Source organism: Gallus gallus, chromosome 4 (genome assembly GCF_016699485.2).
Source record: "Gallus gallus isolate bGalGal1 chromosome 4, bGalGal1.mat.broiler.GRCg7b, whole genome shotgun sequence".
NCBI lineage: Eukaryota > Metazoa > Chordata > Aves > Galliformes > Phasianidae > Gallus > Gallus gallus.
In genome coordinates this window covers 65,779,341-65,804,109 of record NC_052535.1, presented here as the reverse complement: position 1 = coordinate 65,804,109, position 24,769 = coordinate 65,779,341, and the positions used below count along the sequence as shown (strand labels likewise).

At 41.0% G+C, this 24,769-nt stretch overlaps 2 protein-coding genes across 4 annotated transcripts in view; one reads left to right on the top strand and one right to left on the bottom strand.

Annotated features, from left to right (window-relative positions):
- Nucleotides 1-3,310, bottom strand: part of FRYL (FRY like transcription coactivator) — a 158,403-nt gene extending 155,093 nt beyond the window's left edge. Inside the window, exon 1 of one of the 3 annotated variants that reach the window (XM_046941215.1) lies at nucleotides 2,912-3,310. The gene's annotated coding sequence lies outside the window, so the exon portion shown is untranslated. Of the gene's footprint in view, nucleotides 1-1,045; nucleotides 1,203-2,693 lie in introns of those variants that run through there. The other 2 variants (XM_046941217.1, XM_046941216.1) reach the window with 2 other exon arrangements.
- A 57-nt stretch (nucleotides 3,311-3,367) lies between these two features.
- OCIAD2 (OCIA domain containing 2) lies at nucleotides 3,368-17,749 on the top strand. Its single transcript, XM_420717.8, has 8 exons — nucleotides 3,368-3,491; nucleotides 4,227-4,311; nucleotides 6,057-6,110; nucleotides 6,626-6,673; nucleotides 9,421-9,550; nucleotides 11,661-11,866; nucleotides 13,246-13,395; nucleotides 16,038-17,749. Exons 1-8 carry the CDS (start codon nucleotides 3,441-3,443, stop codon nucleotides 16,073-16,075), a joined length of 762 nt encoding a protein of 253 aa, XP_420717.3. The 5' UTR covers nucleotides 3,368-3,440; the 3' UTR covers nucleotides 16,076-17,749.
- Nucleotides 17,750-24,769: the final 7,020 nt, after the last annotated feature.

Sequence of the window (24,769 nt, the reverse complement as noted above, 5' to 3'; positions counted from 1 at the left end):
CAAGCTCCACACTACACTGTTCCTGCAACGTGCGTGGCTCTTTGTGGCCAGGTCAGCAACCTACCTACCGACACTTTGCTATTTCTGGCCTCATTTCAGCGCCTCATCACCTGATACATCCTTTGCAGTGCACAAAGCCTGAGCTTGGGGGATCGCCAGCACACGAGTACAGAAGAGCACACATCTTTTGTGCATGCTCCCAGATGTACTCAGGCCCCTGGTTCTGGTGAGATAGAAGCCCAGGTTTCCTTCTCTCAACAAACGGCTCTGAGAGCTCCTTCTCAGCCTTAGCGACCCCCAGAACGCAGTTTTTGTTTTGTTTTGTATCTGTCTCCCTTCTGATTCTTTTTGAGCTGGAACTAACCTGGCAATCACTACTGAACCACGGATTTCTGGCTAAAATACAAACTGAGCTTCTCGCCGAGCATTGTTACAGCCAACCAGAGCTATAACAGAACCAAAGTAGAGGAAGTACAGACGCGAAAGCCGGGCGGAGGGGGAGGGGGGGAATGCGGCCGAGCCCCCGCCGCACGGGCAGCACAACGCGAAAGCTAAAACGAACCGGAGGTCCGAACCAGGCTCGGGCCCGCCGCAGCGCCGCGCTGCCGGGATTTGGGGTGAGCTCCACCCGCGCTGCCCTCGGCCCGGCACCGCTGCCGCCTGCCGGGGCGGGGCCGGGAACAAAGCCCGGCTCGGGGCCGCTGCCCCCGGCGCCGCCGCACGGTCACTCCGAAGCGCAGAACCTCGGCCCGCGGGGCCCGGCCGAGCGCCTACCGGCCCCGGGGCCGCCGCCACGCCATCCGAGCACCCACCAGCAACGGAGGACGAGCGGGGAAAGCGCGGCACGGTCGGAAAAGAGGGACAGAAAGAGGCAGCGGGGCGCCGCAACACCGGGGCGGCTCTGCCGAGGGCCACCCACCTCCGTCCCGCGCCCCCTCCCCGCCGTAAACAAAGCGGCCCGGCCCGGGCGCACAGCCCGCCCTCGCGCCCCGTTTCCGTCGGAGCGGTCCCTCCCCCCTTCCCCGCGGTCCCGCCGCCACCTCACCGCTCCCGCCGCCGCTCCCGCCGCGAGCCCGAGTACCGCCGCCTCGAGAGCGCCGCGCTGCTCCGCAAAGCGCCGCCGTCGGGAAACGGGCGCCGCCAAGCACACCGCCTGCTTTATCCCGCCGCCGCTCCCCTCCGGTAACTCGACGGCCCGGCTCGGCCTCCCGCCCCCCCGCCGCCCATTGGCGCGCGGCGCCCCACCAGGAACCGCCGCTCACTGGGGCGCGAGCGCAGCACTCACGCGGCACCGCCCCTCCGCCCCCTCCCCGTTGGCTCCCTGTGGCCGAGCCCGCCCTCGAGGCCCCGCCCCCCGGCGTGCCTCTCGGCCAATCAAAACGCCGCGCACGGCGGCCTCCTGCGGCGGCGATAGGCTGAAGCGGTGGCCGGTCCCGCCCCGCGAGGAGCGCTCGCTGCCGCCCACAGCCTGGCTGCTAAAGGATCCGCGGCCGCCGCGCGTAGCGGCAGCAGCCTCAAACCCGCACGTCTTCACGTTAAGCAGCGAGGTCCTCCCCTCTCCCAGCTGGTTACTCGCTTGCTTTACTACGTAGCCCTAAGGGTCAGCTTCTGAAGTGATTTACGAAGCACGCTGCAGTACCACTTGTTATTATCAACGCGGGTACAATCCTTACTAATTGAGGCTGTGCATAACAGCTCTACAGGCGCCCCTGTAGAGAAGTGGGGAAATTGAATGAAAAAGTATTAATTTTATATGAGGCAAAAAAAAAAAAAAGAAAAAAAAAGTGTAATTATTTTAATTAACAAAGGAGGCAGAGAGGCATTTCCTCCCCCCCTGAAGCTCCACAGTTAGAGAAGGAACAGTCCATAAGCATGTCCTCCCCTATAAAAAATGCAAGCTTTAATAACAAGTTGTTATCTTTACCTAGAATGGGAAGCAGCACTGATTTTATTACTACTGGGAGTTCGTGAGGCCAAATTATTTTGCTTTGGGATGAAGTGTTCATACCTGATGCTCAGGTGCCAACGAGTGCTTAATTAGAGCAGCCTCAGGTGATGAGCAGAGATAAAGGTTGGAACTAATCTGCATTACGAGGCAGAACAACCTCACGAAAGTTGGAAATTTACTTATTCTATCATGAGAAGTAGGAAAAACATCGTTCCTTGGTTCTCAGCTTATTTCAAGAACCCAAATTCAGGAACCCATCTCCTCTAAAGATTTGTTTTTGCTGCAGCAAAAAAGACTCAGACCTCTGCAGGCAGTCACACCTATCACTTCTCATGCTCCCCAGTCCATTTATCCTGAGACCTTCACACGCTCACACAGCACAGTCACATTCTGCACTCATTTCAGATACTTTGCATGCGCATTCCCTGCTGATTTCTGACACCTTCACAGCCTCTAAACCTTGCATTTCCTATCTTCAGGCGCAGGCTTTTTCTTTACAGTCATCAAGCAGCAGCAATTTAAGCCTCTTCACTTGAATTCCAGGGTTCAGAGACAAGGGCTGGCTGCAGGGATGGCTGGCAGGGAGTGGTACATTCCAGGCAAGTAGAGGCATAACGCTGCACCGAGAATTCGAGCAGCAGTACTGAGAGTTTAGAGGAAAGCTTCACAGCACAAACCACACGATCAGAAACATCCTTTTTTCCCCCCCCTCAGCTTTTCCTGATCTCTCATAATCAGCACTCACCCGCTATCGCTGCCATTTGAATAGCAAGAGGCCCGCAGGCTCTTCTTTCTAAACACACTCCAGCACCATCCTCACCGCCAAGCTCAGGCAGCCGCCTGCCAGGTTCCTCCTTGGGCTCAGTTTAAATCCAGGGGAACCCTGCATGCAGCCAAGCAAGGAGCCCGGCACTAACAACACGAACACCGGCGCTGTGAAGAAAACAGCCACATACTGATTACCTTTACAGGATTCGCCACTGCTGAAGCCGTGTCTGCTCTCGCATTTATTAGAGGGTGGCACTCTTTAAGAAGGCAGGAAGCGAGATAAGGCACAGGAAGGAAATGTTCTCTATTGAAATTAATGCTTTGCGTCCCGCCTGCTGATGCGAGGCAGCCGCACCGTCCGCACCCAGCCTTCACAACGAGGGAAAAAAGAAACAAACCAACGAGAAAACAGCGGAGCAGGCACAGGCACCGCACTGCCGCACCGACACGAGGCTCCCCCGTCCTCCTTTCCTGTTTCCTAGCCAGCGGAACCGCGGGCTAAAAGCAGAAAGCCCTGACAGAGCTCCCGAAGCTCACGGCCCGCCCAGCAGCCACCAGGCCCTGTCCGCCACCGGGTTCAGCCCTGCGCTCCCCGCGCCTGCGCAGTGCCCCGCATCCACTTCCGGGTCGGCCGCCGCTGCGCCTGGCGGAGGGGCGTCAGGGAACTTCCGGTCCCAGTTGTCCCGGTGCTGCCCGCCCGGGCTCGCGCTGCCCCCGCCCCGCCATGGAGGCCGGGCAGGGCCCCGGCGGTAGGGAGCTCGGCGACCCGCCTGAGGTACGGGCGCGCGTCTGGCGGCGCTGGCCCTGGAGGCCCCGGGAGCTGCGGGGGCCCTGCAGGACTGGGGCCGTTCCCGCTAGGTGCGAGGCGTGAGGCCGCGGCCCCTCGCGCACCCGTGTGCACGGCGGTCTGGCTGCGGGCGGGCCCTGTGCGGCTCCGGCCAGCCCTTGAGGCCGCCGTGCCGTACCCTCCTGCCTGCTGTGCCCTTGAGGCCTGCTTGTCCTCGACCTTGGCACCTCGCCGCGGGCCCGGGCCTCGGCGGAACGTGCAGGGACGGCGGGAGGTGTCTCTCCCGCAGACCGAGGTGTCACCCTCCCAGAGGTAGTGCCTCTGTCGGGTACCTCGCAGCTGCGGCCCGGCCGTGCTGCATGCTGGTGGGAACGCACCCGTGTTGGAGTTACAGCCCTGACAAATGTAAGAGGTTCAGTGAGCTGTCCTAATTCCTTAAACTGGGAGGCAGGTTGCAGAGTCCAAAGCAGCCTTTCCCAAGAAAAAGGAATGGTCTGGGTTTGAGAATGCACTGAATCTTCTCTTTTAATCTGTTTTGTAGAAGTATTTTTTTTTTTTCCTGGGGCTTTTTTCACATGACGTTTGTAGGCAGGAAGGTGCTGGCTTCTTCATCATAGCTGTGTTGAAGTATAGGCACTATGGGGCCTGAAAGTCACAAGTTTTTAATTGAAGAATCCCCCTAAATCTGTTTGCTCTCTCTTTAATTGCTCTCCCCAATGAAAGAACACAGTCCCTAAGCACTATGTGCCAACAGAAGAGGAACGGAGGCTCCTCAAGGAGTGTGCTGAAGAAAGTGCCCGGTACCGAGGTGAGTTGGGTTTGATAGGACCTCTTCCCCCATTTTGTCTAGGATGCATTACATTCCCCTCCTTAATAACCTGCTGTTGACATCCCAGTTTCCCAATATTTTTCCTAAGATTTCTTTCATTCCTGAAGCACAGTAGTTTTTGCACATCACAGTGAAAAGGGGGGATGGTCTCTGATTTGTTAATATTTTGTATAGTTTTTACACATGCATACTCGTGGTGATTTTACGTTTGACTCCCAATTTTTGTTTACCTATCACTGTTTTAATTTCTAGTTACTATTTTATGTCATGCGTACACCCATGGTGTAGCATTTGTTTCTGCTATAATGTGTGACCTGTCTTTGATGTCCAGAATATTTGTGCTGAGCCTATAAATCACTTCTGAGCTCTGAAGGTTAAACTGAATTCCCCTGCGATAAGTTTGGCTACGTTTTTTAATATGTATATATATTTAACTTTGATTCAAATCTAAGCTGGCATTCTGTATCTCAGAGAACCTGAACTTTTAGAAGATCTGCCTTAGCATCTCTAAAACCATAAGGTTTTAATATTCAGTGGATTGGAGGGTTATGTTCTCTCTGAAATGTTGCTTTAACCTCACTTGTAAACCATGGAGCCCATACTTGTTCTTAAATGTGACATCTGGTCATATTTACCCTAATATTGGACTCCTAATCTAGTTTACATCTGTCTGAATTTGCGAAGGAAAAAGCAGCAGTTTCCAATGTGTATTGTAAGAGTGTTGTGAAAATCAAAATTCTGTTTATTTTAACATAGGAACTTAATTAACAAATTGTGTGCTTCGAAACACTAAAAATTTTGTGGTGTTTACAATAAAAAAAAAAAATCCCCCTAGGCCAACTTAATGTAATTCAAGTAGTCTTTTTTAATATCTATGTTTGCAGATTTACTTAAAATGTTATTTCATTATGAATCCCTGATGCCATTACCTTTACCTTTGTCAACATTCATTATTTCAGTGCTATTATGTCTTGTGTGTTCTTGGTTCTACGAGTAGTTTCAAAGCAGTGTTATCTTCCAAATATTATAATTGCTTGAAAGAAGCATTCCTTTTGCTTCTTGTTATTTCCAAGTGCTTCCTGCCCTCTGAAGTCATTCAGTATGATAAAAACTGATGCAAACAGTCAAGCAGATTGTGATAGGTAGTAGTTGACCCTACCCCAGAGTTGGGTAGCTTGATCCATAAGCTACAGAAATAACCTGCTCCATTATTTGATTGCTGATTGACTCTTTGATTTGATTGACTCTTCTGATTATCTCATTTTAATGCAATCTAGTATCTCTTAGAGAGTTGGAATTATCTAAATGTTCTCATATTAAAACAAAATCAAACCTTTTGGTTATCAACAATTTTTAGAGGCTCTGGCTTCTATGCAGCCATCTCTTCTAAAAGCCTGTGTATGCTTTCAGATCTGAAGTGCTGTGTTTTGATGCTGTAGCAGCTGTAGCTAGATGTCAGCACCTTGCCCCTTTACCCCAGCTGCAACTGGCTCTTACATTTTAGGAAGCCTGAGGTCTAAAAGCAAGATGACACATTAACCAGTATTGCATAACTTGTAGTAGTTCTCAAAGCTGGAATTGAGAATCTTTCATAGTTTGTTAATTGTGCATATACATATTCTCATACAAATGAATTTAGTAAGACCTAATGTCTCTCATTTTATTGTATGTTTTGTTAATTACATTGAAAATTGTGTTGAAGGAACTTCTCTTCTTCTTCACAGCTTTTCCTTTGGCTGCAGCAAGCATGCTAGCTACTAGTTTCTTAATCAAAAAAGGTAAGCTGTAGATATGCCTGGTTTCGTTTTTACTCTTACAAAGCTTTACTGAGATAAAACATTTCTGCTTAATAAAGATGTTATAACAACTTGAACATCTACTGGTAACAAAGAGAATGCAGAGTCTTAAGCTATATGGTGTGCACTTTCTGAAGCTAAAGAAGGAGCAGAACTTTAAAATCAAATTCTTCCTCAGTCTGTATTGCTCAACAAATACAACATCTCTGTGACTATGAAACAATATATTCTACTGAATGTAGTGGTACTCTGTGTGGTTATTAAAGAGCTAATTCTTAGATTGTTAGAATTGTGTGGAGAATTGCAGTGTAAGGTTTTCTTGCATTCTTTTGAATGTTAAATGTAAAAATGTTATCTACCACCCGTGGTATTATACAATAGAATTTTCATTTAGTTCATATAGTTAACATAGTTAACTATAGAACAGTTAATGGTTGGTTTTTTTTTTTTTCCAAATTAATAACTGGTTATTTATTACTTTGATTTCTCATTTTCAGGCATTCTAAGAGATAGCTCAAGATTTGGCTCCTTTACTAAAGTTGCATGTAAGTAAAAGCTGTGTACAGATTAGCTGGCATTTGTGACTTAGGCTCTGGAGTGTGTTACTCAGCTGTAACTCCCATGAGACCAGCTGGCTGACTGACTGTGACTTCACTCTGTGCTTGGGTCAGTAAAACTGCTTAAAGATCGTGCCTACACAATCCGATATATCCAATGAGTAAAGTTCACCCGCTGCAGTTGATTCTATCAGTCAGTAACTTCTTTGTGATGTTTGTTAAAAGCAGCTTATGATACTGTAAAAAAAACTGCACAGTAGCAAGAGGTAGAGCAATTCATATTTGAATTTGTGCAACAGATTTAGGACAGGTTTTGCTTTTAGGCTTTCTGTAAAGTTGTAAGATTGGAACTATTCTTGACGAGCATAATATGAGAGTGTAAGATAAAAGCACTGTAAACAGACTTTGTGTAAGTTTCCTTTCTTATTTTCCTTTTCATGATGGTCTGCCAGGGATCAGTGTTTTCCTGTGATGGAGTTGAAAGATGAATCAGAAATTCTTCAGAAGTAAATTCATGCTTAAGAAGGAGTGTGTGTGTGACAGTGTGTGACCATGACAGTGTAGGAATGTAACCTGTTGCTATTAAAGCATCTATTCCGAGTATTTTAAATGAAAAGAACTAAATAAAAATGCTCTTTTGGCCTAGCTTCTGTATTTCCCTTGTCTGTAAACTTTGCAGGAGGGAAAAAACAAACACACACAGTAACATTTTCTTTTGCTAGTGCCTGAACTGTGTACGCTAGCAATTTGTGCTGCTTCTATCAGAACCTCATTTTTGACGACGTTTGATGATATTAAATATTTACAGTATCTGTTCAATATTTTTGCTTTGGCAAGTAAAACTTCTGGATGTTGTTTAAAAGTTTGTAGGTCCAAATAATATCTCCTAAAATATTGGAACAGTATACTGCTGCTGCAGTGAAGTTGGCTTGAAGGATTTTGCCAGGGTACACCCACCCCTCCCTTCCTAATTTGAAGGTCATTATTCACGTGTCTCACTTGTCCCATTCATCCTATTTTAGTGCTTTTTTTGTTTCCTGGATGTTCTGTTATACAATTATGGGAAGACAGCAATTTCTCATGAATGATTTTGGATTAACTCTAATAAAAAAATAATAAATTAGCCATTTGAATGTAATACGTAACAGTAAAACAGGAACTCACCATCTTGCCAATCTGCCCAGATGCAGCCAGTTACAGCCAGTTATTATCACAGTTTACTTCAGTGGGAAGAGAGCAAAAGCCACGGTTTGTGGTGAAGGAAGTGTTGCTTAGGCAGATAAATGAACGTGAGAGACCAGGGCTGCTGTTTGTTTATAGCAAGTTCTACTTGCTTTTTTTGACCATTAAACAGTACAAACATTTCTAATGAATAATAGAAATACTATTTCCTTGGCACCTCCTACGCATGTGTCACTGAAGACCACGTTCCATGTATTTAGCAGAACTAAGTTTTAAAATGGACCAGACCAACTGTTCTTGAAACTGTGGCTATGAGCTGAAGTACTTCTGGCTTATCTTCAGCGTACGCTGGTGAACATATAGACTTTCATTGTAAGTGAGAAGAACTTCCATAAAAAGTGTGTTTTGGCTGCCTTTCGGTAGGTAGCTTCATGTGGGTTAGCAGATACAGTTCCAGTACTGGGATTCTGGGGGGATTTAGTTGTGGTTTAAAAGGCCTGAGTTAAGCAGTTCTCATTTCATCCTCATTGTTGAAGTCAGACGTGGCTGCTTCTTCCTGGAAGCTATTGCCAGCTCCACGTGGTGTCTCATAGTTTAACTGTACGTTCCTCTTGCAGTGAAATCTGCTTGAAGGAAGCAGCACCGTTGTAATTATTTTTGTTTTCTTTTTCCCCCATGAGCTCTGAAAGAAGAACATGTGCGATTCCGAGTACTCATAGTTGATGTAAAACAACAATAAAACAGTTTAAGACTGCTTTTGTCTTTTAGCATTTTAAGAGCTTTTAATTTTTCCCTCTGCACATGTTAAGTATTGTCCACTTTCCTTTTTCTTCCAAGCAGTTAAACCTCTACACTTCTTGTCAGTAAACATTTGTAAACTATGCTTTTGCTTGTGGCTTTTCTTTCCCTTGGAAAACATTTTTTTAACCTTTTTGCAAAATACAGGCTTTACAACAGGTTTAATTTCAGAAAAAACTACTGTGATCATTTAGGCTTATGTCCTGCCTAGCAGGTAAAATGTCTCGTGTACTAAATTGAAAGCATTTGCCTTAAGATTGTAAGAGTTCCACCAAGGTTGTATAGCTAGTTTAATACTACAGCCTAGTACTAAAATGTTGTTGAATTCGCTTCATACTTTTCAAGATCTATCTGTTCCAATGGATTAAATTCTTAGAATATTCTACCTTTGTTTACTCCTGATCATTTTATCATCTCTGATAGTCGATTGCTGTTTTTGGACCTTGGGAAAAGCTGATTAGAATTCCTTGTCACCTTTCAGTCATTAATTGTTATCTGAAATCACCTGATGCTCATGTCACGTTTAAGTCATGGCCATATGTCTTTGGTTAGCTCTTGCATTTGTTTTTAGTACCCTTTGTCTGCAAAAGTAGTAAAGAGATCATTGCTGCTTTTTTATTTGTTTCAAATTGTCAGCTGCTTTTATTCTCTTATTCAAGATGCTGTATAATTCATTTGGAATTATTTATTTTAAGACTATGTTGAATGTTATTATTCAGCATACAAAAACATCTTTTTTTCTTCTTTTAATAAAGTTGCTGGAATGTGTGGATACCTGGCTGGAAAGATATCCTACTTGCCAATCTGTAGCGAGAAATTTAAGAAGCTGAAGGACTCCCCAATAGGAGATGTTCTGCGACAGGCTCAGAGACATAGTTCACATTCGTAAGAATTTAATTCTCTTTTAAATGTAACACTTTTTTCTAGGATAAGACATTTTAAAGGCCAAAGAGATCAAGGCTACATTGGCATCTTTCAAAGATCTTCAGATCTGTACCTTCCATCTTTCCCCTTCTGTCCCCTTCTACCACTTTCTGGAAGTTATATCATCTGTATCAACTGACCAGCTATAAAAACACACATTTTGAACTCAACATGTAAAATAAATTACTTTGACAAATAGAAGAATAAACATTTTAGTTATGAGAATGTATTCCTTGTAAATTATGTTAGTTTCCTGTGGAATTTACTTGTAGTAGTGTGACATCAGAAGTTGCCCTCCTCAATTGAGAAGTAAACTAAGTTAACTGAAATAAAATGGTGTTACCTTCTGGAAGCTTTTCTCATAGTTTAGTTTAATTTAAGTAGGAAGAGGGTGGAAATGATTTCAGTGTTTATCAAAGGAAAGAGCTCAGTAAACAATATCAGTGCAGGAAGAAGCATGGTGGTCAGACTTGCGGCTGTTTGTTTAAATCCTTTACATCTGTAACAGAGTTATGCTGTGCATATGAGAAACTCATCAAGTTCTTAAAACTATTTCCTGTTTTGGTCCAGAATGTTTTTTACTTCAAGTGTTTTTTAATTACAAATTACTTTTGGAATGTCTCACTTAAACCCTTGAATAAAAATTGAGGGAACAGTCTTTGATAGGGAGTGGTAGCCCTGCTGCTTCTCTGTGCAAAGATTTGTCAGATGTTTATGTAGGCTTTGATTAAATTCTGGATTACTTTATCAGTTTATATGTATCAGTTTTGTCTGTGAGGTTTAACTTTATTCTGAATTTTTTTATATCCAATGAGTTTTAGTAATGACCGCTTAATACATCTACTGTATAAACTCAGCTGGACCCTCTCTCCCACCACTCCACAGTTTTTAATAAGACCTTATCATGACCATTAGCTCTGCTCACTCCAGGTGAGCACTCATCTGCTGCATCGTTATGTCTCTTGATCTCTTAATAGCCCATTGTTCAGTATCTGTGAAATCTATTTTATTTGCTATGTGGTACTTTTTTTCTTTCCCTGGTAAACAGTGAGTTTAAATTCATTCAAATTACATTGTCATCCACGTATACTAGCTTTTAAACCCAGCCGTTATACATCTGCCAATTAACATGTAATTCTTGTCTGCAGTTAAAAAGGAGTAGGGAGCTAAAGGATTACATCGTTCTTTAACGTTGTGTTTGCAAGTACTTGAAAAATATAATGCAGAAAAAAATGGCTTACCTCTGTATGTTTATGGAATGTGCAATGTGAGAATAAAACAAACGTTAACTGCAAATCATTGTATGAAGTTAAATATACAGCTAAGCAAAAATTGAAAGTAAAAAATGAACAAAGACTGTAGCGGCACCAAGAAGATGGCATTCTTGATAGAGAATTACTATGAAGTGATTTGTCAGGCCGTTCTGAGTAGGTAGATAGCATCAGGCATCAGTTTCAGGAGTATTTTTTCTATGATCTTTTTCTTTCAAGAGAAAATTCATTAATGTTTCTTCTGAAATTTAATTCAACAGCTCAGTAAACTATTATAGTTTTGTTTCCCCGAGACAGATGTTAGTTCTCCTTTTCTTTTGTTCTGTGTTATTGATCAATTACAGCACTTGTAATAGTAATGGCTTTTTAATTGCAAATTCTTCCTAAAAGATCTTTAGAAATAACTGCTGTTTGCACGTTGTAGCTTGTTACATGGACACACCCTGTACTATTTGTGTCTGTTGTGTTTTTTCTGTCTGAAGAGTCCCTGAGGGAAAGGGTTGTCATTTCTGTGTTTTAAAGAGCAAAATACTTTCTCTTTGGTCTTCTGATCTGGGGATGTGGGGCTGTGAGTTGGGTTTAGGTTTTTGGGAAGAATCAAAGGGTGTTGGGAAGGGTACATACAGATTTTTGCAGTGTTTAAAAAGAATACCTTTTTTTAAGGCAGTTCAGTTAATTTTGTTGAAAACTAAGTAAACCATTTAACAGGATAAGTTCTTAAGCTGCACATAATGCTACTCATATAGTTTCATTTTAACTTTAGCTTTCAGTATTTAATGTTTATTTGTATTATTTTTCAGCTATTCCAGCCGAAAATCTGAATTTTCAGATATGCCTTTTCAATCATTTACTGAATCTTCTCCAAAAGCTGGATTCTCACCATCTTCTGGCTATTCAGATGATTACAGTTCCACAGATAGAGCCCTCTCTAGTTACGAACCCGTTCCATTCAGTGCTTCCCTGAATGAGTCTTCACCTACAGGAATTACCGATTATAATGTTCAAGGTGGGATCTGTCTTAATATTTAGCAATTTGTAGTACTCTTGCCTTTCTCTTAGCTCTCTCAGTAAAATTAATTTCATCCCCTGAAGTCACACGTGGCATAATAGTGTTTTTCAGTGAAACATCTTGAAGTTCCTAGAATTGTTTTGAGGCAGAAGGTAAATACATGTATTATTTTCTAGCTCTAAGCTAAATGCAGGTGTTTTTTTTTCATTTTATAGCTCTAATTGCAAGTCAATGAATTTGCAAGGCTTAATCTCTTAGGAAACTCAACCTGCAAAATACATGTTCTGACTTGAAGCTCTTTTTGATTTATATTAAGATGAATGTGCCAACCTTTTTGTTGCCCTACAAAAGCCATAGTCTCTACCATTTATCTGCTAGCCTTTCAGACCATTTATCTGCTAGCCCTTCAGAATTAAATAATTTTCACTAGTGATGGTGCTTTAACTGTATACTGCTGATTCCATGACTTAAAACTGTTGTTTTTTTTTTAAATGTGATAAATCTTTAAGTTCTCTGAGAACTGAATGCAGATTGTGTTCTCTCATGTGACAGCTGATTTTCTCATGGAGAAGTAAAAGGGTTTTAAAGTACTGTTCTGTGCAGCTGTTCCTGTCAGTCCAGTATGAACTGTGTGCTCTGCTATTGCAAGGGAAACACTACTCTGAAGTCTGGCCTCTGTAGTACACAAAGGAGTCTGTTGCTATCCAATGCAGAGTTGCATATTTTGAATTAGTTTGAATTCTTAATTTCTTGATGGAAAATGTTTTGTTTCGCACACAAAACAAAAAACACCCTTTTGTGCAACTCACTTTTAACTGTATAAAAGTTTTATATGTTGATGTGTCAAGGGAATTATAATAATACTTCATCACAAATATCAATGTAAAGCCTTAATTATAGAACCAAGGTGCTGCATTACAAGTGTAAATTGAAGTGTATATCAAGTGATGTATGATGGTTGTGGTCCTCATCTTTTGATAGCAGAATTTAAAAGCCTTACTACAAACAGTTTAGATTCATCCAGATTTCTCATCAGAAATTACAAATGTATTAAATGTATGTTGAGCATTAATCTTGTATAAAGTGACCAGAACTCTTCTATCTATCAGGTACCGTGTGCTTGTTAGGCTTTCCATTGGGTAAAATTGCAAAAATAAGTTAAAATAGATCTAAACCAGATAGACAAAATGAAAAGGATAAAAGGAATGGATAAAAGGACCACACACATTCTCAGTTGCATTTAGAGTTGCAGCTGTCACACTCGTTTTTGTTTGAGATTGAGCTGTAATTAACTGGTGCTCTGGAAGAGGTTGTAGAACTTGTAGACCAGTTGTGTGACGCCATTTCTGGTATTTTTGTGTTTGTTGTGTTTATAGAAACTCCTCCAATTCCAGAAGAAAGTCGTAAAAAAAAAAGCGTCACGTATGAGGAATTAAGGAATAAACACAGAGAGACATATGAAGTAATGTCACCACTGAAGGCAGAAACTCCAGGCAAATTTCCCCAGGAAAGACCAGTTAAGGAAGGTACTGTGCTGATTTACAACAATAGGTGGTAAATTCAAACAGTAGCAATAATTTGAAAGATAGTTACAAACCCAAAGCTTAATTCTGCCTGCCCTTTAAGCAACTTACAGCTACAGTGTCTCCAGGTATGTGATATGCAATAGAGTCTTATCAGAAATACCCATCTTCCAATAGCGAATAATAGTTCTTCTTCTCTAGCTGTATTGCTTGGTGCCAGACTCTGAAAATCTCATCTTTTTATTTTTTTAATACATTGAGCAATGTCTTTCAACAGAGAATTCTTTGAACTCTGTGCTTTACTGAAGAGTTTCAGCTATGGAAGGGGGTGTGTGTTTCAGATAGCATTGTTCTCAAAGAATAGAGTACAGTTGATGGTTTTGGAGTGGGGGTATTTATGAATTGTTTCTTGTGGAATTAGTGCATTTCTATAGCGGTATTGTTCGTAGAGATTCATTATTCTACATTAAAATGCAAAGGAAGGAAACAGTATTTAGCAACAATATCGAGATTTGTTTCATGAGAAACAAAACTTTACGCGGCATTATGAGAATGCAGAGCTCTGAAGAATAAGAATCCAATCGACTTTCTGACTTAACAGTTGTTTTTCAAAGGAGACATCAGTAGCAGTGCATACTTACCTGCTCCAGAACTGTATTCTTTAGTGTGACAGCTGTGGAAAAAGATATTATCACTTATAAGTGTTTTACCAGACTGCTGGACTATTGAGCTATAATCACTTGATCATTAAATGTATGCAGCAAAACCAAATGGCTTCTCAAAGTGACAGTGCAAAAAGATTTGTAAGAATAGGTAACGTCTCCTATTGGGCATTTTAGGTTGTGATAAATACATAAAAAAGGATATAAATGCAAAAAGATCTGAAGCAGTAATGGTAAACTTTGGAACAGTGTTGTTGAGGAGTGTCAGTCTATGAAATACTTTTTCCAGATCGTTTGCCTTTAGAACAATCTTCACGGTCTTGAAATAAACTTAAAATTATTGGGTAAAGGCTTAAATATATCATTAAGAGAATTACAGCCTTCTTTCTCCTTTATCACGTGACTCGGTCAAATAAAGCATTGAAGCTGTAGTTTCAGATTGTAAGTTCAGTCAGCTGACACTGTCAGTTGATTTACAGAATATTTATTTTCAAAGTATTTCTTCACAACCAAATCCATAAGAAACATAAGATTTCAATTAGCATTCTGCAAACCTTGCTGTACTGCGTGGCTAATCTTATGGCTACAATAATCAATGCATTCTCATTTGTAGCTTTAGTTATTTGGGATCTTTTATTATAAAATATTGATCAACAGCACTGTATTCAGTTAAATTTCTGTGTTCTATTTGATGGGTGTAGTCAGGCTTTGAGAGTAGAACTACACTGAGCAATGCTTGAGATTTGTGAATAAACTTTTATGAGTCCCTTATTTCCATTGTTAGGAAAAAAAAAAAGGAGGGAGTACAAAAATTGAGAAATGTTTTGTAAGTGGAGGTGCATTGAAATCTACAGTTAAGGGATTCTGATGTTGTGAGCTAAAATCTGTTATAGCTTCTCGTGCCATATGGGACATGTTACTTGTTACGTGCCTCCTGATTCGTTACCCCTTTGTTCATCCCCTGTCTCTGTATCCAGACCCAGACTGCCAATAGGAGGCAGAGCTTTCTGTCTTCTGTGGCAAGGACAGAAGAGGAAACTAACCATGCTTAAACCACTTGTAAGCAGTCTCTAGCTTCCATCTGCTGGTGCCTTTTCTCTTTGTTATAACAGTATGAATTTGTGTAGCTGCACAGTGAATTGGACTGGACCATTCCAGTCAACCAATGAACACAACCTGCTAAGCTGCTGTGCTGAAGAGAGTTGGAAATCTGATTAGTTGGAGGCAGCTTCTCATGTGCCTCACCTGCAGTATCAGTCTGCTTAAAACAGCTCTGTCAGTGCATTATGCTAAGTTTGCTGTCTTCTCATTGAAACAAGGACAGTACGCTCTTCTGTTCCACTGCTTCTACTGTAGATAGGCATTAATAACTGGGCTTAATAACTAAACTGCAAGTCAATTTATAAAGAGTGCCTAACTAGCATCAGCATTCCTTCTGTATCATATAGATCCATCTCTATGCTGTCAGCGATGGCGTTTACAGACACTTTCCAGTTCACTTTCAGGAGAGCATCTTTTCACTTGCTGTCCATTTTTCAGTCGTGCACAGTGTGTTTGAGTAAATTCTTAAAGACCAGTAGCCTGTTTTTTTCCTCTCTGAGTCGCTTATTCACTAAAGGAAGCTGCCAAATAATAATGGCTGAGTGGTTTCCTAGTAGGGAGTGCTGATTTCAGTTTGTTTGTGTGTTGAACTATCCTGAATCCATCCAATTGTGCACGTAACTACATTATGTAGCCACGTATTTCTCAGAACATTCCTTGCCTGTTTCCTCCAATTGTCTTTGTCTCATCCATGTGTTGCATTTGTTTCCAAGTAATTAGAAGTTCTGTAGGGCAGAAATGAGTGCAGTAGAAGTCTATTGTGCTGTGAATGACACCCTCCCCACTCTGCACTTTCAAAGGCAGTGTACCATACCTTTTGACACTGTTTAATTTCTGCAATTAAAACTAATAACATGGTTACTGTTTCTTTCTCTTCTTTAGTTAAAGTAAATAAATATGGAGATACCTGGGATGAATAAGAACAGAATGAAGAACTGAAGAAAATTCTCTTCTGTCAGCTCAATTGAGTTTCATCTATGTTAGTCACGGATGCTGGTACGTTTGGTGTGCTCTGCCAATCAAAGGTATTAATAAATTAGGAGAAAATCTCAACTTGCCAGAAGATGTAAAAGAATATATTTAGGCTTAACGTCATTTTTTATTTTGCGTAAGTGGTGAGCCAGGCTGCTGTGAGGTGTCATGGTTGTAAACCATTTGTGCTGTTATTTAAGAATGAAGAAGGTAACTAGCAATAACTCATATGAATGTATAAGAAAGGGTAAAATGTATGTAAATAAAAGCAATTGCTTGTATTGGGATGGGAAAAATGTCAAAATCTTCTGAAATTTTCAAGATTTGCATTAAAAGGTACCTGTAGAAATAACCTCTCACATTCTTTTGTTTGAAAATGATGTGCTGGAAACATTTTATCATACTTAATAATGTTTGGAATAATACTGAATTATTTGGAGAAAAAAGGCTGAGGAACGTAGCCAAATACATGAGTAAGCATACTGAATTGGACTTCCCCTTTTCCAAAAGTGTTTCAGGGTGGCAGCAGTGTATTTGGGCTGTTGTTCTGGCTTGCACGTGTTGCACATTGAAGTGGAAGGCTAAACCAGACAGATTGGTAAAAATGTAAATGATATCTTGACTGTTAGAGTTAATTCTTGTGCATTAAATCTCATTTTCCTGTTTGTGGGTGTCATGACAAAAACAACAAAATGCTATTGATCCTGAGCAACGGAGCAGTTCAGTTACCTGTCAGAACTGAGCTACATCGGCAAAACTACTGAAAAAGTGTTTTCTAATGTATGCATCATCTGCTCAGTCTCCATCAAAATACTGCTATGTTATCGTCTGTCCATTTGGGTTCTCTCATTTTCAGCTGTGCTGTTTAATCTCTCAGCACTGTGTTTCTTTGGGCTCTTTGGCAATAGGTGAGCAAAAGCCACGGTGAAGTTAATAGTGTCAAGCATTCCTGGCATCTTTATTAGAGATGAAAAATAGCCTACTAAAAAGGAAATTATTGAAGATTTCATTGATTTGGTGGACTAGCAGCAGAGCAACATGAATGACAAGACTGCTTTGGGTAGGTAAGAGCCATCAGCTGGAATGAGGGGAAAAAAATGAGGAAAAGATGAGAAAATACTTTCAGAGAGAAATTCTATTTATAATCATCAGAACATGAAGATTGCTTTCAGATAGGCTGATCATTATAAAAAACAATGAAAAGTGTGCTAATCGGATAAGCTTTAAGATGTATCAAAAATGTAACTTGCAGAGAATATTTCTAGTGGCCATGATTAAAACTGAGACTCAAGGAAGCTTGCCAGAATTACACTGCTGGTTTGTTTTTGCTATTCGTTGTGCACTGTTCCAAAGCTGGTTAGATGTATCTTGGAAATACAAAATTTCTGAGTTGTGAGTTAAAAAGTAACAGGGACAGAAGATTTAGGTGTTAAAACAAGAGCAAGTTAGAAGAAATGCATTTTCACTTGAAAGAATGAAAATTTTGGATAAATGAAAAGCCTCCAAGTGAGAAAACCTATGAGCAGACTTATGGCGTTGAGGGGGGGAAAATGCTGCAACAGTAGAAGATGCAGCTCTTGAACAAGAAGTCAACAAGAACAATAAACGTTTGTGGTTTTCTATTTTGGAGCAATACTGTATTTTCTTAAGATAAAAGGACATAGTATCTTTTGTTGTGTGTCTCAGGAATCTTAATGCCTGCTTACACAACCAGATGTTTGTTTATTTAGGGGGGTGGTCCTCTGAGGCACTGACTATATGAGTTAATGGAGATACCTCAGCAGTACAGCCATTCCACTGAAAAGTGAGACTCCCTCTAGCTCTCACCAACTAATGTTTGGAGAGTACTCTTCTCATGTGCTGATGACTGACTGCTGGTAGTTAATGCAACAATCAGAAGCCCTTGCTCTAAAACTGGGACTTAGTCTTGCCATAAATTAATATTTCAGGTGGGCAAATTCAGCATTTTACATGAATTGTATTAGGCTTCTTTCCTTAGTGAAGAAACTAAAAGGTGTGTTAATTAATGTTGATTTAAAGGCTGACTGTCTGTGCTTAATGTAACGTCGTATGTAGGTAAGATTTCTAAATTGAATGTAAGGTTCTCATCCTGCTACATGTGGTTAGGAGGAACAGATTGGGATTACAGTAAAAACAATTTCAAGTTCTTTGTTTTCACTTGAGGATTTGGCTTAGTAAGCATTAAATACAAGAGTTTTCACAATCATAGATGGTAACGTGATTGGCTATTTAAAACTCCCATTTTGTTATTGTAGGGTCAGTTTCAGTTTGCTTTTTGGGGTGCGTGGAACCCCTGAATCACTGAACAGCTGTAGAAATTGAGTCTTATCCCTTCCTTTCTTCTGCACTTCTTCCATTAAGTACACTTAAGTTAAGTGCGCTTCTTCCATTAGCTCCACAGTTTCATTGTTCTCTTCCACTCTCATTATTTCATACCAGCTACCCAAGTTACCTGTATTTATACTGCACCCGCAGTCTGCCTAATAAAGAGTAAGAATGGTGTGAAGAATGCAGGACAGAACCTCTTGGTTAATGTTTTAATTCCTTAACCAGGCCCCCTGTTTTACTTGAATATGGATCCCTCGCTATTCTTCAAAAATCACAGTAAGAATTTCACTTGGCATTACCAGTTATATTTCCCCTTGGCTGCATTTACAATCTGACCTAACAACAAACATGATGGCATTACAAGAGAATTGAAGTTGTCATATGGGCCATCGTTCATTAATTAACTCTATTCACGTTCACTGTAAAGCTAATGGTTTTATTGCTTGAATTTAAACTACATAAAAAATAAAAATAAATAAAATAATAATAATAAAACATTAAAAAACTGTTGTACCCTGCAGCAAACATCAGCAAATCAGTCTGAATGCTTCACTAGGAATGCTTCTAAAAAGCTGCAAAGGAACTGCTTTCACCATCGCCTAGAACTCTTAGAAAGAAGCAGTTGCACGGCCAATTTATAGGAGCTACCAGCATTATCCAAGATCCAGTTGTTACCAATGTGCCTGAGCACAGAGAGAGGATTGGGTAAATGTTCCTTGGCTCTTTTGCAGCCCGTAATGCTCTACCAACACCCTGGACCTGCATGTTTTGTCTCTGCTCAAGTCAAGGGTTGCCTTCATAAGCTGAAATAAGAACGAAGAGTTTTTAGGAGTTTGGTCCTATTAAAGTTGTTTGGAACGCGTCTACGTTGAAGACGAACACACAGATGGAAAGTAATTTGGTTTGCCTCTTGAAAGCTAAAGCAGATCTGTGGAAGCTTGGGGAAACAGTACGCTCTATTCCAAACAGAACACACAAATCTCTGTCCTGCTTGGGATTCAAGAGGGAATCCTGACTTGTGCACTATTTGGTGGAAGCCAAGGACCTGTTTGGCTTGCCCCTGCTGGGCTGGCTGCTCTCAGTGAGTGGCTCGGTTGGCCTCTGCTCACAGCTCTGATGTGCAGCCAGTTCAGCCCTTCCATAGCAGGCTTTGCTTGCAATGCAATTTTTCCAGTTTGCAACCAGCACGGTTATCTCTGTTATCTGTTAAATGACACAACAGCACTATATGTAACCCTTTTTGCAGTGTGATTGTTAAATGGTTTGTAGAAATCAACAAATCACGTTTGGATTTCAGGCTCAAGGAAACGAATGAGGCAATTTGCATCTCATTACCATTGCAGGCTCTTGCCTCAGAGCTGTTAATATGGGTTTGCACTAGTTCAGCTAAGCCAAAGCAAGCGTGCACATTGATATAACTGGAGTCCATAGTTTAAATATTTTCTTTGCTAATGTAAGAAGTGGATGTAAATCACCACACCAGAGAGCAGTTCTGGGGCATGTCTGAGTAGCTGCATTAAAACCCTGAGCCAGGAGACCACCAGGATATCTTATCTATGAACAATCTCCCAGTTCCTACAAGCATCAAGGGAATGATTTCTTTCCAAGTAATAAGGATCATAAAACAACTAGTATTTTTATTTAAGTGAAGCACTATAGCAAAATTAGAAATGCGTAGCTGTTCAGATTATAAAATGTGACAGAGAAAACAGCTATTGAGAAGGCTGCTGGAGAGTGGATCAGAGCAGATCACCACGTCAGTTCCTTGGAGACATAATTTCTGTGTAATTACTTCAGATAAATAAAAACTGCAAATTCTTACAGAATCTAAGAGTAATAATAGCCATCTTATAGTGCTTTTGGTTCTGTTTGTTCTCTTCATTGCTAAATGCCTCCATGGGCTGCCCAGGGAGGTGGTGGAGTCACCGACCCTGGAGGTGTTCAAGGAACGTTTGGATGTTGTGTTGAGGGACATGGCTTAGTGAGAACCACTGGTGATGGGCGAATGGTTGGACTGCGTGATCCTGTGGGTCTTTTCCAACCTTTGTGATTCTATGATTCCGTGATTCTAAAGACGCTATGCTTCTTATGTGTGTTTTAATACTTACCTCGTTTGCTCATTTTCACTATGTTACTGTTATTTCTGCAATTGACCGATTCAGAATTCTCTGGGATGTTAAGATCTGTGGCAGAATGGCAATGTATCGTTTCAGTCGTAGGGTCTTCTCTACAATAGAATCAAAGTTTTGCCAAACTGAACAACAAGAGTCACCTTCATAATCTGATACTGCATGAAAAAACAAGCAGGGCTCATGATAAAAACATTGGACAATCGTCTGATACAAAGGATATTCAATCATGTAAAACTTAACTTATTCTTGAAATGAAGAAAAAAAAAAAAGACATTAAGATGAAGGGGAAATGAAGACTTTGATAGATTTCCTCTGCCAGAACTCTTAGTAATTAAGACAGGATTAAAAATCCCTAGCAGGAAGCCTTTTTGTTGTTCTTCCAATTGCTCAGTGATGACGTAGGACTCCTTTTGGGATATGCAATCTTGGCATGAACTGCTCCCATAACCAAAAAATGCCAATCTATTCCTTACATGGAATGACATAAATTCTTTTCGACTGTTTCTAATCCTCATTAGGAGCACATTTCTAGTGCATTTTTTAATCATTCAGCTAAAATTAAGTTCTATGTTAATCTAATGCCACAATAACTTTGTTTGGTTTAATCGTGTACTTTAAATATGACTGCTACCCTTAACTAAGGACAACTACCATTTTACAGTAGCGTAACTGATACAGAAAAGGGCGGCTTTGGTTCCAGTAGCTGATACATAAACACCAATGATGGGATATTAACAGCATCTCAGGTCATCATTTTATGAAAAAACAGCAATTTCTCATTCTTTTTTCACCTTTCACGACAGAGACACAATACTCCTTGAGTTGTTTTCATCCTGGAGAGTTACCTCTTCTGAGAAGAAACTATTTTGTACCTCTGATTATTACTTTTTTCCTCCTCCTCAGTACTCACAATAAGGGGATGCCGTAGAAGTGCTCTGTATTATAGTTCTCTTTTTTTTTCCCTAGGCATTTTTAATGTCCTACTTATCTTTTGGCTGTCACAGGGCACTGATCTGCTGTTTGCAGAAAACCAGGCAAAATGACTCCCAAAGCTCAGTGCTGAGAGTGATTTTAAACCAGCCACGTGACGCAGTTAGAATTGTCCCCCATGTATTGTACTACTGATGACAAGGAAGCTCATTGCGCAGCCTCACAGTAGTGAGGACTTCTTCTAGTTGTTCTCCATCAATAAACATGCCTGTGTTTTCCTTTGCCAAACTGTATGTTGACCCAAAGCCCTCTCAAGCCCTCTAGATTTTAAACTGCTCTTAAGAACCACCTCACCATTTCCTGAGAACCTAATTTTCCTAAAAGCCTTCCCAAAACAAACAAACAAAAACCTATACTTTTTTTACATATTTTACTAAGTAAAATATGATCAGTAAAAAGTAAATATGACGAACTATAGAAAGCAGTAGCACAGTATGAAGTAGATCCCTTTGTTCACGTGTCCACTCTTTCAGAATCGTAGCGATAGCTTTATAAGACATTAACATCCCACTGTGAAAGCTGTAATGATTTTTCACGGTAAGGTGGTATTATGAAGAATTATTACTCATAATATGATGAGTAAACTTGCAATGCTTTTAGGCTTTGCAGATTCACCAGTTCTGGAGGCAGCTCCCCAAATGAAGTACACAGTTAGGAAAACAAGACACTTCATAAAAGCCAAGTATGTAAGTAAGAGCAGCTTAATATTTCCAACCTATGGAACAGCTGCAACACTCACATCGAAAGTTGGGTCCTTTTTTTTCACTCTCCCAAGCAGAGATCCTGGCAGCAATGCCATGTAAGCAAATCAGCTGTGTGGGACAAATGAACAACAGCTGTTCAATCATGAAAGTCAAGTCAAAGAACCTTGTGTTTCCAAATCAACACTGTTCTTGGAGGCACCAGAACAGCACCTGATCTCACTGTGCCATCCGCCTTGTCCTTGCCCCGCAGGCTCCTGTCCCAGGGCGTGTTCTCCACTTACAGCCCCAACCACAGCCCTGCCCATCTGTTAGCTCCAGGTGCTCAGCATGCTCTGTTATCTCGTTCTCCACCACAGTGGAAATGCAAGTTATAGCCTGAAGCAGTGACTGAGCACCTGGTGGGAGGGCAGGGCCAACCCAGGGGTGCTCAGGTGCATGCAATGAAGCTGAGTGACCAGAAGGGGTGCAGCCAGGGTCCACCTTTTCCCAGACCTCATTTAAGGGCTGGCAGTGGAGGCGAGGGTATTTTGTTGGAGATCCCTGCTGATCTGAGGCCTTCTAAGGGTAAGCAATATTTTTTTTCCTCTGTGGTTGCTGCATTTGGGCTTGCTATAGCTTAGGGCTTTGCTACCCTACTATTATTGCTGTGCTTTCCATTGCATTATAGTGTTATCTCCTCTCAAAAAATAATAGAGTAAGTTCAAAATGTTGTTTCTGTTATAGATTTATAAATCCTTGATGGGTCATCTTTCATCTTTCTAATTTCAGTTTAAAAAAAGAGTTGCAGACCTGACAGCTCACCCGAAGTTAAAATAAGTCAATGTTTTAATAGCAATATGCTTTCTTTTCAATCTATAATGTGTTTCCTTTACAAAACACAATTTAACTCTTTGAAACTGTATATAAAGTAAGTGAAATTATTTAAGACATCTGCTAGGAAAGTCCCCGAAGGAGAAAACACATTGCAGGTGCTCTCTTCTGCTCTCAATCCTTTTCTATTCATGGTTTCATGCAGCAGATTGAGGCATTGAGGCTTACATAAGGCTATTCACTTTACATGCATTACAGCTAAAAGGCTCTATTTTCTTTCTTGATGTTAGTAATCAGATATGTAACACTTTGTTTCTCCCCTGGCTGTGGACTTCATGAAGCTGTGCTATCTCTGAACACAGAGCTATACTCCCCAGTCTCCAGGTGAGCTAAGCTCTACTTTCCAGGTACCAATTATTAATAGGAATCTACATTCATTGGATGTTTTCAACTTTTTGTACCATCTTTCTGCCAATGCAGAATGTGTACTACAAGAGAACACAATCAAAAGCTTTAGCACTACATAAACAATACTTAATTCTTTATAAGAGCAACCGTTTTTCTCCTGGAGACTTCTTCTAGACAAATAACATCTTATGGAAGCAGCTGATTAAATCTTTATTGTTTTTGTTTGTTTTAAATAGGTGACCCTTAAGTTCAATGTACTCATCTTCCTCTGTGTGAAAACAAATTTTTTTAACCAACTTGTGTGGAATGTATCAATAATAACATTTAACATAGGATAGCTAATGAGGTTGTGCATAATTACTACAAAATGGCTGGGCTGGTAACTCCTCACAGCACTCTGCTTATCATCAGGAGCTTATCTGCTCAAGTAGGAAAATGTGGAGGCTCTGACCATAAAAGCACAGAAGGTTTAGTCCAGCCCTTCCTGTCATTCTTTTCTTTAGCATAAGATAACCAGTATGCATTTAAGTGTTTCTGCATCATACATTATAACTGCTAACAGTCCGGACATCTGCTCATTATACAGATTTAACTATGAACTTACAAGACAAGGCACCCTTGCATATGTTTGTCAAATCTGAAAGTGTTTAGCTTGGTCTTCTAAACAACTCAATTTTAAATATTCAGTGTCTGATTCCATCCCCAGAGTGCACACTCAGACACCAGAAAAACACTGACACACCTGGAAGTCAAAGCACAGTGAAAGCCAGTTGGCTCCCATTTCATCAAACTAACTATCGTGGTACATAGATGAGTTGTGAATCTTCCCTGCCCTGTTATACTTCTTGCTTCTTGGAGAGTCACTTAACTTACACTTTATGCTGCTTTAAACTTCTGAAGTTATGCTTCAGAAATATTGCAACACCACTCTAATGAAGCCTTGTTACTCTGCTTCATGCTTAACTAGACTTGTTCATCCTGCAATGCTGGAGAAACTCTGTTTTCACAGAATTAAATAATAACGCTACCAAAACTTACAGCCCTGTTAATTCTCAGACCGAGGAGCATTATGCAGAACTTGACAAGCTTAGAGAATTATTTGGCTATAAACTCCCTGAGGTACAAAAAGTTTTAAACACCTTTTAGAGAACAATTTTCCCCCAAATCTGTGCTTGTTTTAATTTGATAGGCACAAGTTTAGTGCTAATGCAGCTTAGATTCATAAAGGGCCTTTTCTCACAGCTGTAGC

Coding starts and splice junctions, on each gene's coding strand:
- OCIAD2 (XM_420717.8), top strand. CDS start 3,441: ATGGAGGCCGGGCAGGGCCCCGGCGGTAGGGAGCTCGGCGACCCGCCT. Junction 3,492..4,226: donor AGCTCGGCGACCCGCCTGAG/GTACGGGCGCGC, acceptor CCCCAATGAAAG/AACACAGTCCCTAAGCACTA. Junction 11,867..13,245: donor TACCGATTATAATGTTCAAG/GTGGGATCTGTC, acceptor TTGTGTTTATAG/AAACTCCTCCAATTCCAGAA.